Here is a 16168-nt window from a genome sequence, read left to right on the forward strand (position 1 = left end):
CTCCAAAAATGGAGCAGATATAGGGGGAAAAATCCCATTAGCTCCATGATGTGCTTTCACGGCAGCTCTGAAGGTTCCGGTCATGGCAGTTTTGTGCATTTTGTAGCATTGTCCTTATGCTGTTGTTGTTGTTATTTTTTTTTTAAGTAGAGTTGAAATGTTACATTCTGAAGACACCAGCTAATTATTAAATGGTACCTAGCCTGTGCTTTCTTTAGATTTTAAAATAGGAAATAATTAACCAGAGGTTTTAAAGATCCGCAGAAAAGCCAAACAGGCCTGTGAAACCCCAGGATCTAATAACAAAGAAGGTGAGTTGGTCTTCCAGCGCCCTGAGAGTTTGAACACATCCTTATTCTGGCTTTTGAGTAACAGGAAGAGCTCAACCACATTTCATTCTGGTATAAGGTAGCCCTGAAGTTAACTGTTTTCCCAAAAAAAGACAAAAAAAAAAAAGGATGTCACTGGCTGCTAATTAGATGTATTTTAACTGCAAAGTCATTTTAGCAGCTAATATTGTTATTATGTGCTTCAGTGTGAATCCTTAGTGAAGCTATTAAACTGTGAGAGCCTGAACTTATCAGATGTTTTGTAATGTGGCTGGATTTTTGTATCCTTGTTCAGAAACCTGTGGGGAGTGGAGGACCTTTCTGGCTCAGATATGGAAAAGAAATTTCTTACCAACTGATTGCCAGGGTGGGCACTGAGACCTCCTTGCACCCTTCTTTTGCACTTTTTTTTATCTTTTTTTTTTCCTGGCAATGCTATTTCTTTTTTCTCTTGCACTCCGTCCCTCCTCTCCCAGACAGTGGTCAAACCCCGCAGCTGCATCCTCTAGCTGAGGAAAGGGATTTAACGGCAGGAGCTGGCCTAGGTTGTTTCGGTATACTTTTGACTCCTGCCTGTCGTATACAACAAGTTGGTAGTTCTCAGAAGCCAGTAGGCTCTCAGCAGCCGGTAGGCTCTCAGCATCAGGCAGGCTCCTGCTTTTGAAAAGCAATAGCCCACAGCAGACAGTGGACTTTTAGCCATCATTTTCCTATCGGTTTCTCACCCAGGATTCTTACTTTGTAATTGCTGGGTTGGGTTTCTCAGGGTTTGGATTTTTCCCCCTGTCTTCTTGCATCGGTTGCTTTTATTCTCCTTTGCACTCTAAAACAAAGTGACTGATACAATATCCAAACTGATGAAAAAGAACGGGATTTTTTCCCCTTTTATTTGCTCAGATTTGAATTGGGTTATCTGCCTATCTTGTTTATGAAATTTTGTGCTGTCTTTTCTGCACAGACTGTGACTCCCAAATCTTCCACAGCTCCATTTCCATATTCCTGCGTGCTTGTTCTTTGTTAATCACTTGGCAAGCGCTTATTTGAATATTAAAAATTTCTTTAATCATCAAAGGCAGGAGCACAGCTTCATGAATATTCATATTTTTTTCCTCCTCAGACTGGATTCTAGTTCATTACCCTGCAGTAAAGCCAAACAGTCATCAATCGCGCTCATTACAGCCGCTGGCGTTTTGATTGGCTGCCTGCTGCTGGTAGCCCGCGTCCCCCATCCTCCCGCTCTCCTCCATGAGCTGTCGTGTACCTGCCAACAACAACAAAAAAAAATATATCAACAATGCAAGAATAAATTTCTCTGGTTGAAAAACAACTTTGCAAACTTGTCAAACAGTCCTCGTCACTTTTTTTTTTTTTGGTTTTACACTAAAAAATTTAAAAAAAATTAGAAGGGAGAAACTTGAGCTTCAGAGATGAATATTTGTCAAGAGAGTTGACGTAAGTTTCATTTGCATAATGACTTTGTACTTCTGCATTAATAAAATTTGCATATGAAGCCATGTTAATTACTCCTGATCATGCTTTTTGCATTCATGCATAGTAATTTTCTCCGACTTGTGAGAATTAATGTCTTGGCATGGGGGGAGGAAGGGGGGGAGTTGGGGTACTGTCAAATTTCTGTGCCAGTGCCCCTCACTCACACTCTTTCTCCTTCTTGCTCACCATGTCGCTGTTCTTGATCTATGACTCATTTATGTATTATCATTCGAAATTCTTGGGAGAAAGAAATGTATCAATTCAAAGGGAATCCTTGTCTGCCAAAACAAAAAAATCCCTGAGCAAAATATAACAAGAAATCCCTTCCCTGCTCTCCTTTTTTCCCCAGTGCAGCCTTTCCATTTCCAGCTTGAGCAAAGTTTTAGTCTTAGCATCGTAAGTCCGTGCGGGGGAACTGCTCCAAAACCGCTCTGTGTGTGCTGGGGGAAGAGGTAAAGGCTGGTGTGCAGGTGTGTCTGGCTGAACGCCGGACTCCGTGCGTGAGTGCGTATAATAGCGTGTCTGCCTACACCGCTGAGCCCTTCTGCCTTTTCTGGGGGATGCTGTGTGTCCGCCACTTGCAGGGTGTGCATGCATTGCTCTGCTAGTTGCTATTGGAAATGTTTGTGCCTCTGTGTCTCTGCATACTCTGTGTGTGTACACATGTGTCCTTGTGCACGTTTGCTTCATCAACCCTATTGGTGTCTGTGTAAAAAGGCATGCTAGAAAGATAATAATATCAGGTGGGCACAGTCCGTATGAGATGGTGTAAGACAGACGAGACAACTTGCTTTAGGAAAAGCTTGGGAAAAAATCTGTTGGAAAGATTAGTGAATAGATCTGTCTTCCACTTCTGGATATGTCTTTTCAAGGCTGCTGCAATGGTACATCTAAACCCCATCTCAAAACATCTACAGTACTCTCCCTGAACATGATGGGCACAGGGCAGGGATGAGGCTGCAGCCTGCACTCTGAATTTGTAGCCATACACTGTTTGAACAGATGTTTTTCTTTTTATTGAAAGAGAGCTTTTTAATAATGGAACTGAGCTTTAGTCTCTAACCAGCTATTGATTGATTTTCCATCACCAGACAGGCACAGAGAGACACACAGAAAAACTTGCTTCGTGCCCAGTTAAGTGGCTTACACCTCTGCCCGTGCACCTGACTGTCTGCCTGTGCACAGATACATACCAGGCACCCACCCAGGCAAGCACACAACTCTCCAGAGACGCACGAGCTACACAGCTACGTGTGGCTGCATTTACATGCGACATGAGACATAAAGCAAGATCTCTTAAATTAAGATCGGATTCCCTGGTCTCTTGAATTAAGATAGGGTCCCCTGGTCTAAACCATGCTGAGGTGGGACATTGTGAATGCTGCTTTCAGCTCCCTCTTTGTGCTTTGCTCAGGGACTTCTCTGCAGATGTGCCAGAGGAGTGTGGTGTTTTACATATACCATATCATATGGCCAGTCATGCCTAGGCTCAGGGAGAGGGACAACAAAAGAATGCAATTTATGCCTTGATTGTGGCTTTTGTCATGTTCATCTAGGCTCTTATGCTCATTTCCATCTTCTGGGGTCGTGTCCAATTTACCTTATTTTCTTCTTTGCAAGTTTAAAAATAGCAGAGAGCAAAAAAATTACTTTAGCGGTGCCTGGGAGTCAACATAACCTGTGAGCTACTGCCATGTACAGGCACTGAGTATATGCTGAGACTGTTTAAAGCATGAAGACAAAATCCTCCTTTACCATCAGCAATGCAGATCTTTTATTTACACGGTGACAGTCCCTGTGCATGTTTCACACTCATGCTACATGCAAAACTCCCCTTCGCATCTGTGCAGAATGAATGCAGAATATATAATTGAGATCTGCAGTGCAGGTGAGCGATTTCCCAGTGTTGACCCAAGAGGAAAATTGAGCCTCACACATCGTGTCAGTGATGTCTGAGCGACACAGAGCTGCATGTGTGTGCCCGCTCACCCCAGTCGGATCGGATTTTTGCCTCTAAGATTGCAACGCAGTTCTTGCAGTCTGCCTTCCCTTAGTGCTGGTTGTGGCTGTGGCCTTTGTGGCAGTCAGGGGCTCGCAGGAGTGTTTTCTTTTTGAAACCTGTGTGCAACATGATGTGGTCGATTGGCCATAGAATTCCAGAGACGGGCTCCCCTCCCTTGCCTGGTGCTGTGTGGGTTGAGCAGAAAACTCTCAGCACCACCTTAGGATACCATCTGTCTATCTACCTATATCTGTTTATCTTTTTATCTGTTTGTTCATTTTGTGTTTGTCCATCACCTGCAGCAGTTAAGTTGAAGAACGGTAGAGCCCCTGTCTTAATTTCAGCTTTAAATAGATCCCTTATGGGGGAAAATCCCACAGAAGAAGAGCTGGAGAGGTAAAACAGGGCATGTTCCTAGCAAACACAACTTGAGCGTTTCTGAGCACCACTGTTATTCCTTCTATAGCTGTGAAGAGGTATCTGTACCTAACAGTGGAGCACTCCTTTTCTCCATGCCTTTCCTCAAGGCCAGTGGATATGAGTTCCCTCTTCATTATTTGCCACTTGATCTGATCCTATAGGACTGTCCCAATTTGTGACAAAGAAGCAAACCCTAAAGTGGTAGCAAAGAGGAGGAGGAATCACCTGGTTTGACTTTGCTTGTAGGGGCAGACAGCCCCCTGGTCTGGCAGTCCCATGATCTCTGTCTCAGCGCTGGACTCGGGAGTGGTGGTGGGACTCCCTGAGGATCTGCCAGGGTGTCTCTTTGTCGATTCTTCTTCTCCCTTACCAACCCTTTCCTCTCTGACACTAGGTTGGCACTTTTTAGATTTCCTCATATATACATCAAAGGACAGAAAAAGACCTTCTGAGTGACACGTTCAGTTCCATCCCTTCACTGCCATCTGGTTCATATAGTCCTTCCCATAAATTTGTTAGGCACCTTGTTAAAGTGGATTGCTGGCTTGCCCTCAATACCTCTGTTGGAAGGCTTTTACAGGATCCCTTTGCCCAGATGGTTAGAAACCTCCTGTTTGAAACCTTAATTTCCTTTCCACACTAGAGGAGATGTACTGGATAAGAGCAGGGAGGACCTCCCTGTACCCACTTCTTGAGCTCTTAGCATCTTCTCAGACACCTCAGAGCTGTGCCGATTGTACTGAATTCATTGCAAATGGAAAGATGGGACCCACCGGGACTAGAGGGGAGGCTGTTGCTCTCAGGCTAGTGTTGCATGCACCTTCCATTAAAACCCCATGCAGTTGTGGTTGATGGTGCACTTGGTGGGCTTCATATAGTTCCTCTGAATGACGAGCTCCTTCAAAATCTGTAGTATGGCACCATGATGTGCTGAGTGACTGCAGGACCTGTGCCTTTAGTCATGGTGGGACCACAGAAATGTCTAGGTGTGACCTGAGTTGTAGCTGCCCTGTGGCCCTACTCTAAATCCCAATTTCAATCTCACAACTTTCCCAGCAAGGATGAGTGCCCAGGCAGCTCAACATAACCTATGCTAGCCTAGTTATTTTTATAATATTAGGAATATAAGATACAATTCTTAAGTCATTGGAGGAAATCTTTGTTACTTTTTGTTTGTTCCGTGAAAAAACCGAACTTGTTATTCATATGTGTTACAGTGGCAGTAGAGTGGTTCATACACACATAGAAATCCATGTCTGACATCAGTTTCCGCATGCCTAGTGCACAGTCCTGCCCAAAATGTAATGTAGGTACGATCTGGATAGTAGTTATCATTACCTGCTTGTGTAGTACTTCCAGGGAGATCAAATAGTTACAAAAGCCAAGCAACTGAGCCCCCAAAATAAAAAATCCTTCCTCGTCCCACGAGCCACAGAGATGGCTTCTATTTAAAACCAGTCCTCACAAAAGAGCACAAATTTTATCCTTGATGCTTGAAGCTCAAGTATTTACACAGGGAATTTAGACTCTTCACTTGTGGTTTTGGCAAAAGCTTCACACAAATGTTTTGCACTGGTGGTCTCTTAGCCATTTAAGATAAACGACAAAATCAAATGCAGTCCTTGCAGACTGGAGCGCTGGTTGCTGTGCCAAGGATGAAGTATCCCTGTTTGCCTCGCATGTGTAGCTGTCAGATCAACATGCAGGCCTAGTTTCCGAATCAGGACTCTTGAGGTGGAGAGGCTCCCTTAGAAAATGATGTTTTTCTAGCATTGGAGGAAGCATGGATAAATACTTCTCCTTGCTGCCATGGTGTAAGCTCCCTTAGAAAATGTTGCTTGTCTAGGGTTGGAGGGAGCACAGATAAATGTTTCTCCTTGCTGCGACGGTGTTTGCATGTATCTGCAAGGCACACACGCATGCTCAGACAGAATTGCCACCATTAAAAAAAAGATAGCATTTGCCAGAAGATACCCCACAATTAGCACACATATTTCCTGATCTCAATACAGGGGGAAACTGTGGTTTCTGATCTACCACTGTGCGGTAACTGTTGGCAAATGCCAGCTTTTTAATGGCGACCACTCCACCACATATCTTCATTTAGAAACTGCCCTTGATTAGTAGCTACCCTTTATTTAATAATTAAGCGGCAGGCATAGTTAGAAACGAAGGGGGTGGGATTCTTGGTGGATGTAAAGTGGTGCCGTTCACTCAACTTCCCTTTAAATTCTGCTAATTAGCGCCAGCCAAAAATACGGCTCCTGCCTGATTCTGCATGTGTGTGTGTATGTTTGTGCGTATCTGTATTTGTGCAGGTGTACATTGATATTTAAGACTTGTATCTTAGTTTTTCAAAGCCACAGAGCTCAGTTTGGACTAGTGCCAGGAGGAGCGAGCGTTTCCAGTGGAGCAGCAGAAAACTCTTAAATACAGCTTTTAAATGGCAGGTGATTCCTAGAGGGGTTAAAAATAAATAATACAGTTGGAGGTTACAATATCATCTTTTAGCTACCAGGAAAAAGGTTGCTCCCTTCTTCGCAGGCTCGATAGGGAAGCAGCCTGCATAATCGGGGCATGCAAAATGCACAACTGGCCGCAGCTCAAGCGGGAAGGCAGCACAGCGTCCGCCAATGCTTCCTTCTGGGAGCTCGGCTCCTGGCACCTCGCTGAAGCCATTTGAGCTCTAAGTCACCGCACTTTGTCTGGGCTGGTGTGTGGAGCCCGCTTCAGCGGCAGCTCGGCAGAAAGCCTGCCCAGTTTTGTGTCGGCTCAATGCATTAACACAGCCGTAAAACAATAATCCCCCTTTTGATTCGGTCCCTGAGCAAGTGCCAGTGGCGACGTCCGCTGCCTCCGGCTCCGCTCCACGCCAGGGCCGGCTGTCCCCGCCCCGCTTCGCCCTCCTCTGTGGCCCTCGCAGGCCCCCCGCCCGGGTCCGCGGGTCCCCCACGTCTCTTCTTGCTCTTCCCCTGCCCGGCGCAAGCCCGCCAGCCTCAGCCGGACCCGGAGAGGGGTTCAGACCGAGCATGTCGCGCGTTAGGCAGCCAGCCCCCGCCTCGCCTGTTTCCCCTGATGATGCCTCCTCTGTCCCTTCAAACTTAGATCCGACTGACAGTTTTTTCTATTGTTTTTTCTCCAGGGCCGTCCAGGCCTGCAAACCTGCCGGGGGCTCCCATAGCTGCCTCCTCCCACCCTCACACATCCGTGATCACGTCACCTCTCCGCGCACTGGCCTCCCTCCCGCCCTGCCTTAGCCTGCCCTGCTGTGGTGCACGTGCAGTCTCAGTTGGCGGGACTCAGACTGAGATTCAGACTGAGACGTCAGGCACATTTGGATGTCATTGTCAGTTGTCAGGTAATAGAAACATTTTTTTTTTTTTTTGTTGCTATCTGAAGGTCAGTAGTGCTGCCAAGTGATGTCGTCTTTGCTGTGGGAGAGCTGCCTTGGCTGGGTTGCGTGGGGAAGGCAGAGAAAATGCCCTAAACCACCCCCTCCCCTTCCTCCTTCCCCCTCCACCCTGGCGGAGGATGGAGAGCGGGAAAGGGCGTGTGACCCCCTCCATTTCCCCATCCCTCCCCTCCTGCCTGACCACCTTCAGCTGCCACCAGCGGCCATTGCAGGGCCATCTGTGCCACGTTGTGAACAAATGTCTGAGACTCCTCACAGAGTGTGATACCCCGGTATCAAGATTTCATCTCTCTGGGCTGTTTGTTTTAAGCTTAATTGGATAACGTTTAACATCTGAGGTATTTTTTTCCCCCCTCCTTTTTTTCCCCTCCCTCCCCAATCATTCGTATTAAAGGCTGTCCTCTGCGGCCATGTGCTCCATGCCGTTTTCTCCCTTGCTTTGAGAAAATGCTCCTTGGTAACTTGCCACGCATTCCTCACCTCTCCCCCCTCAGCTTTTCTCTTCTTTTATTCCTTTTGGGTGCCTGACTTTTGTCACCACGAGGAGGGGAAAGTGATGTGGAAATGAGGCTGCACCGAGCTAGTCAAAGAGGACACGGACATATTGTCGCCAGACCCTATCATTTCAGACCCAGCGATCTCTTTGAAATCAGTGGGTGTTTCTGTGCGTGGCTCAGTTGCAAGATTTGGTCTACGGTGAACTGCGGGCTGGAGAGGTGAAAATGGGGAGGGTTTAAAAGAAAATACAGCTGCGGCAAAATCCACAAGCATTTATGGAGTCTCACTGTGGTGGGCCAAACCCTGCAGCCCTCATTCATGCTAACATGTGTGGAGTTTTAATAGGGAGTTCCCAGAATGATGCTGGATAAGTAATGTGTGAGGACCAGAGGATTTAGAGAGGCAGCAATGGCTGTCAGGAGTAAAACCTTTGGGAAATGGCTCCTCATGTCCCCGTGAAGCTGGCAAAACTTTGCTGCACTCAGCTTTTTCCTTCCGCAAGCAGTGGTACCACCTGGCTGCAGTACACTATAGCTCATGAGAATGTCCCTGTACATCTCTCATTGCTGTAATAAAGTTAGAGAAAAAGTTTTGCAAGAAATTTACATTTTCATCTTGGGAAGACAAAATATTCTCGGGAGGAGGCTGAGAGCACTCCACAGGGTCCTGTTTCGACCCTGGGTGAAGCTCAGGGCGCACGAGGAAGGCTCCTGTGCTGCCTGGAAGAGGCTCAGCCTGCACCCAGCCACTTGTGCCAGGGTGCAGGCACTGGGCTTGCAGCGATGCACTGCGTGGGAGTTGGGGGATTTGGTCAGATTTCCTACCCGAGCTGCCATACACAGCGTGGGGAGGATGCTGTTTTAATCTGGTTCTGCTTCATCAACCTCAGCAGACTGACCAACTGGCCTGAAACGGGTGTAGAGATGGGCTCTTCCGAATGGTGAGTGCTGGATGAGAAAGTCGGATACCTCTCCTGCCTCTCCCCTTCCCTCCTCCCCGTAACCAGTAAACCAAACTGGAGCTGATCTCATGTTTTGCTGTCCTCTCTCTTCACTGGCGCAGTATGCACACAGGTGACTTTGGTAGGCAGGTAGCTGTAACAGGGAACTGGATGCCCTGGTTCCCTGTTGCTTCTGATGCCAGCAGCTAGTGGGGAGAGAAGCAAGTTCAACTAAAAATAGAAAAGGAAGGAAGGAATAACTTATTAAAGAACGTGGGAAGGAGAGGCTTTTGTACTTTGCGTACTTCGAGTTCTCACTTTGGAGTTGTGCACTGTGAGTTTTCAGAATTGCCTGTTTGCTGGGAGAGCGATGCCAGCTCTGTGGAGAGAGAGACCTGCTATCAAGGCTTCCTGTAATTACTGCTGCAGTCTGCGGCACTTAGAGAAGAGGTTATATCAAAGTGCATGCTACATGTTTATGACAGTAGTTGGTCAAGTTCTGCTTGAAAGAAACATTTTCTTCCCTTGAAAAAGGAGATTATGTCTACTTAACCCTTTCTTAGCTCCGGTGGTATTCACTGCATATGAGCCTGGGCACGGTTAAAACCCTGTGGCAAGGGTTATGGGATCTTTATAGCCCCTGAAATGTTTTGTGGAAATGAAAGAAAAGTGTGTTCTTTGTGTTGACTAATAATCTTGTGATGATCCCTGCATTGTGCCCTCTTTTTTAATATAGACATTTACAACAGTCACTTGGTACAGCTTTAGAGATCTGCTTGTCTCTCTGACTTGATTAGCCTTTTATTCTGTCAGCCCTGTTCTTGCTTCTGAGGAATTGTTTCTTTCTTTGAACAAAAGCCATCAACAGTTCCCACCTCTCCTCCTCCTTCATCATTTCTTACCTTTCCTGTTTTTCAGCATTCATTTAATTCAGGACCTGGAGTTTTTCCGTGCAGTTCTCAAACAGGCTGCGACTCTGAAGGCTTGAGGTTGCAGGTACTCGCAAATCTCTGCTGGGCACTCACAAATCGGGCCCTTAGGAGTCCCAGCAGTTTTGTGCTGGAGAATCTAAACTTCTGGCTGCAGGTGGGATTTGAGGTATGCATGTGTGAAAACTGCATTTGGAAATCTCCGACCTAGATAAGAGCGATTGCCTGGAATGCTGAGTAGCGTTCAGTCATGCACAGAGGAAGTCCTGCCTCATCCAGAGCTGTTTGCGATCTTTAGAAAATCTGCTGCTGATAGCAGTTTCAATCACAGTAAATGATGTTGGGAAGTCCGCTTGGGTGTCCACTGTGTTGCTTGGCTGGTGCTGGTCATGGTCCCCTCTGTCTCTGTTAAATTCTTTGTGTTCAGGGCACTACAGAATGAGGAATTTGCAAGTAAAGGTCTATGTTTTTCCATGTGATTTTAAAAAAAATATCTACCACTGGAACAATCTCTCTCTCAGCCTCTTTATTTATTTATTTTTTTGCCTCAGAGGCTTCTGTCTGTTGAATTGGGTTCTCCCATTTAAATGTTTTTAGTGCCTATTTAATTAGAAGTTGGAATAGAGTCATGAAATTCACAGGGTTGTGTAGCTTGGATCTAAAATATATATGGGCAAAGCATTCATTTTGCTTTACCCCTTTCCAGATTAGGGTGCTTTTCTGAGCCTGCTTTTTATTTCATTTCAATGAATTGCAACTGCTCAGAGTAACTGTAAAATACACACAGGTTTTTTGCATAACAGAGACAGGCAAATGATTGTTGAGAGACGTAATTATGTAAAGAAAAGTATATGCCTGTATGCATGCACACATACACTGCAATGCTTTTTGTGGGGCTATTTTTCCACAATACATCTTCATAAGGCTCTTTTTATGATGTTGATTTATTAATATTGTACATTAAGGCTTAAATTGTCAAAGCTGCCTAAGAGATTTGGATGCCCATTTCCCATTAAAGTTAACGAGAAATGAGCTTTGAAAATCTCAGCACAGAAGTGCATGGCACTTTACAGTGTGCTCTCCAAAGAAAAAAGTCCCTGGCCTGAAGATCCTACAGTGCAGAAGCCCCAGAAATGGAATTATAATCGGCATAAGACAAAGGGGATTGTAATGGCAGAGATAGTAATTTATCCCCTACGCTTGCATTCAGATATATACCCGATCCGAAATCTTTGGACCTGGGCCCACAAGTAAGGGTTTTATATACCTCTGTAAAGATAATTAAATCTGTCCAATACACACATATTCAGCTAACCAGTAAAACTGCTTCCTTCCCACGTGTAGGCTGATGGAAGGAGGTGGAAAGCAATTATGATACTTAGTTGCATATATAAAAACAGCAAGTGGGCATGGACAGCAGTGATTAATGGACGGGGCTGTGAAGTTTGAGGTCTAAAATAGAGGAAGGCATGGGGCCATAGCTCAGAATAGTGGAACAAGCTCCTGTTAATTCAAGGAATCAGCTGTATTAGTCATTAGGACAGTCTGAAAATCACACAGTCATCTTGGAAAGTTAATACCAATTTACTTGGCTACTGAAATTCTACTTACTGCATCATTTAACTAGTGTGGTGTTTTCTTGGCAAAGGTTAAGGTGACAGTACAGGTTTAAGAAGTAACTCTAAGTAAATAATAGGTTTTAAAAGAATATTTTCCCCTCCTTCAATTATATCACCATATCCATTTTTTGTTGGTTTTATAACTGGAGTCAGCCAATAAGAAGAGCTAGATTAGACCACCCTGCTGTAAAAAGCTTGATGCAATTAATACAGTCTGTCTAGAAAGCAGTATTATTTCAAAAACTTTTATGTTAATGATATGGTATGCGCTCGGCACATTTCTTACTAGAACAAGAAGCAAGCTTTTGTTCGCTCCAGACTGGATTGCATTAACACAGGAGGATCAATGGAAAACGAAACAGTAATCAGAACAGAGAATGCAAACTCATCCAACAAAAACCTCCTAACTCATCAAGTCTCAGGACGATGGCTGGTACTCTACTCTTAAATTTTTTGTTGAGTGGAATCTCAAAAAAAAAAAAAAGTCCACTAGAAATTGATTTCTGATCAGCACTGGGTGCTTTTTTGAGAGGAGAAAGAGGAATTGGGTATATGTGTCTGAGGGCAAACAAAGATCTATAGTTTCCCTGAGACCCTTTGTAAATCTATCTTTTCATTTTGCTGCATAAAGAAGAGGTTTGCATAAAGTACTGGCTAACATTCAGGAGAGATGTCCCTATTAGTCATGGTTACATGTATTTATTTATTTTAGTGAAATATTTAATGCATGCTATAGTAGAATTGACTTTGTGGACAGTACTTACAGAGTGCAGAGATGTGTGAGAGATGTATATACTAAAAATGGTAATGCATCAGTCTGAGTGTTTGCATCCATCTTTTCATCTATCTATCAATCTATGTGTTCATCTATCTATCCAAGTATTAAAATCATATGTGATCTGTCTGTCTATGCAGCTCTCTGTCTCACCAGATATTAAAATCAGATCCAAACTCAAAATAGATGGATCTAATCACAAACTGATTTTTTGACTGAATGGGGCGTTTGTCAAAAGGCAGCAAAGAGTCCTTAAGATGGCAAAGAGGCGGCTAAAATTAGGGTGCTGCATGGCGCAGTGGTGCTGGCAATTTGAGCATGGCTGAGGCTTTGTTCTAGACAGATGCCCGATCACTATAACTTTGTAAGTCCTAATTATGTCCAGTTAAGAACCAGCAGGAGCGATAGCGATATTTAAAGGTGCTTTAAAGTGGATGCCTGCCATTTCCAGACATCCCAGGAAAAAAGAAAAGCCCTTAATTGCAATATTAACGGGTGGAACTGAATCTGGTGGTCTCAGGACAAGAGGTTCAAGGCAACGTTGCCTGCAGTAAAGACAATGGCTCCAACATTGAGAGAGTTAACTCGATCGCATACCACTACGCTGAGCCTGAGAGTCTGAACTCTTCAAACACTCCAAATGGAGAGCTAAATCAAAGAATCCTGTTTCAAATCCATCCAAGATGTTGCTGTTTTTCTCCTCTGACAGGAGAAGCATTTGGAAGTGCAGTTTCTTTCTTTTTTTATAGCTGTCTTAAAAAGGAGTTTGGATGTTTAGCACAGCTGGTGCTCATTACATTATGCACTATCAATAAAATAGCATGTGTAATTAATTTTTAATGCAGTGCTGTATGCAGCGCTTTAAAGCAGTTACTGTATGGGGAGAGCCGACACCGGTCACTGACATCAGAAATATTGAAATAGAGGGCTAGATTTTGCATTTTTAAAGGGTGTATGTGCGAGTGGGGGAAGGGTAATTCCCAGCCAGCAATTCTCTGGCCACAATGAAATTTAAAAATATAGGAACAAGATGGATGAAGGTGATTTTATAATTTGCTTATTGGAATGAATGAATTTATTTCCTTTTAGAGTTTGCTGAGTGATGGCTGGGTTAGGAATAGGTGACTTCAGAGTATAGGTAAGCACCAGGGAACCGCACAGCAACTGATTCATCTTTGTTAATGCACAAACAGGCTTTGGTGGTATCAGGTGGGAGATGAGGCAAAAGGAGAGGTTATGAGAAAGCAAAGGAAGGACATTTCTGTCCTATCTCATTGAACAGGTTTTTTTTACAGGGCTCCTTTCTTGTGCCTTGTTGTTCCCATTAGTAATAAGTCCCATTTTTTCCCCTTGATTCAGTAAATATTTGGGAGTATCAATAGTTTGGAAGGGAGAGAGTAGCTTGGTTACAAAGAGGCATCACTGATGGCAAGTTGCTGGCTGGTCTGATGGAAGACCCAAACAAATCACAGAGTCTTCTCTCTTCTTGGCGTTTGTGCGGTACTTTCCAGAAGATTATCAGCGTAAATAAAGACTGATTTAATGGGGTGCAGTAGGCAAGGTTTGGGCACCGTTGTAGCTTCTGTTACATCCTGAAACACCTTGGTTGTCCGAAGGAGGAGCAGACCTATTTTTGAAGTTGTAGCATGGTGCGTGTTTGTATTCAGCAAAGGGGCAGGAATTGCTTTCGCATTCCTGCAGCAAGGTAACTACCAGGGATGGTTTGCAGGATAGGACCAGCCTCTCCCTGCTCCTACGTCCTTCCCACCCTTTTCAGGGAGCTGAATGCTTCTTGGTGAACACTTCCTAAAAAGAGAAGAAATCAACTGCAGGAAGAGAAGGAAGGAAGCAATCACCTACAAAGCGACAAAATTAGGGGTAGTGTTTTTTGTCAGGTGCCTTGCCTTTTGGTTGGGCAATGCACCAGCGTTCTAAACTGATTTTTTTTTTTTTTATACACATGCATGAGGCATAAGTGTTTGCAATTATTCTTTCTTTCTTTCAGTAAATTGCCATTCATTTGTACACAGCATATGCTAAACAGTTCACTTGTACAGCCTCACCTGGCATATTCAGGATGGAGTTTTCTCCTGCCCCTACAGCAGTAGTTTTTTGTCATCACTTTTCTTCTCGCTTTCTGTCAGATACATGCGGATGTGTTTGTGTGTCTGAGCAAGGAAGTGAATTGGGCTGTTCAGTTTTTGAGAACAGAGATAAATCTCTTGTGCACAAATATAATGCTCAGCGTCAAAGAAAGTAGGGTGAGCCATGGGGTATGGTGTAGGTAGTTGTGATGAGAATCGCTCTTTAGTTCACAAGCCGGAGTGGGAAAGGTGGAGGCAACAGCAAGGCGTTGTACATTTTGTAGTGAAATAACTTTGTTTTATTTTATTTTTTTAAAGGAATTGGATCACATATTCCTGGGGTGGCTCAGGTTTAGGCCAGAGAACTGCAAAAAAATTACCCTGTGTCCCTCCAGAGCTGCCTAATTCAGAGGACCTGGTTCTTTTTTCTTTTCTGAGTGCTTCATGAAAGTAGATGAAAGGAAGAGTTCTGTGCTCAGATGGGATGCTTTATGTTCAGAAAGGGATTTGAGTCAAAGAAGCCATGCTGATGCACCCCGTGTGTGCCCCACTGGGCTCCTGTGTGCTGCATGTTGGTTCTACTTTCTGCTGAGCAGTAAACAGCTGAGCAACTGTTAGCAACATACGTTTTTATGCTGTTTGCTTTCTTTTGGACAGGCTTTTTCCAAGCATTTTTGCAGTACATACAGAAATCTGGTAGGTTAGAGTATGGTACGTGCCTTTGCTGTCTTTACTTCCCTCTTGTTTTTGTCTTAATCAAACCATTTCTATGGGTCCCTGTTCCAGCTGACACAACCTGCTGTAGCATAGGCTGGGGAAGCTAGGTTCAACGAGTCAGTGAAACGTGCACTGGGAAGGAAGCAGGCAAAAATCCCACATAGCGAGGGCTTACATTTTTTATGAATTCAGCTGTAAGAGTCAGAGGTCCTGGGACTTCTGGAATGAGGTTAATGCAGATACTAAACAAGGTTGTGGGGAGACATAGGTGCTGGAGTCACGCCATGAAGGAGTGCTTTCTAAATTATAGTCTTTGCTATTAATATAAGAAATCTCTGGTTAGAGAGAGGCCAGTTTGCATAACATACCTGCAGCTTTTATGCTTGTTTAAACACCACTTGGCTATTTGGAGCCAATTGTAAATGTATTATTCTCAGTCCGTTCCCTGGCAATGTGAGTGGAGCATCCTATCGGTGTCAGACTGTCTCCTTACGTGTCCTGTATTGACCTAGATTACTTCACGTGAGGCTCAGATCTAAAGCTGATCCTTACATCTCTTCCATGGCTGTGTGACAAGCGTGGTGCTTCCAGGGCATGCTGTACCACACCAGCAGTCCACTGAGGGATGGGTTAGGGACTGCCTAGAGATGCTTGAGGTATTTTCTGACTTCAGTGGCATTGTACTGTTATGCCAGCTGTGAACATGGTCTATGGAATTCAGGGTTGTACAGAGATTTAAGTAAGAATCAGAGTATTGTTGGGAAATACGTACCATTTAAAACTGTTCATGGCATTCAGGGCAAAACCCAAGAATTCATGGAACATAGTAAGACCTCAATATGGCATCAGCACCCTTTGCCTGTGAGGGAACTATTTTTGCAGTTTGCATCTTCTAACAGAGATTTGGGTTATTTTCTCCTCTCCTCTGGTTGAACAGGGAGAGGGTGAGTTC

General features: G+C 44.4%; 1 protein-coding gene across 5 annotated transcripts in view; it reads left to right on the plus strand.

Annotated features, from left to right (window-relative positions):
* BCL11B (BCL11 transcription factor B) overlaps positions 1-16168 on the plus strand; it is a 90542-nt gene that overhangs the window by 34719 nt on the left and 39655 nt on the right. For 2 of the 5 annotated variants that reach the window (XM_059819678.1, XM_059819681.1), the window contains exon 3: positions 7385-7600. The exons of the other annotated variants lie outside the window; for them this stretch is intronic. In XM_059819678.1, coding sequence (XP_059675661.1) covers positions 7385-7600 — 216 coding nt within the window. The remainder of the gene's footprint in view (positions 1-7384; positions 7601-16168) is intronic. 5 annotated transcript variants of the gene reach the window in all.

Source organism: Gavia stellata, chromosome 7, assembly GCF_030936135.1.
Source record: "Gavia stellata isolate bGavSte3 chromosome 7, bGavSte3.hap2, whole genome shotgun sequence".
Classification (NCBI taxonomy): domain Eukaryota; kingdom Metazoa; phylum Chordata; class Aves; order Gaviiformes; family Gaviidae; genus Gavia; species Gavia stellata.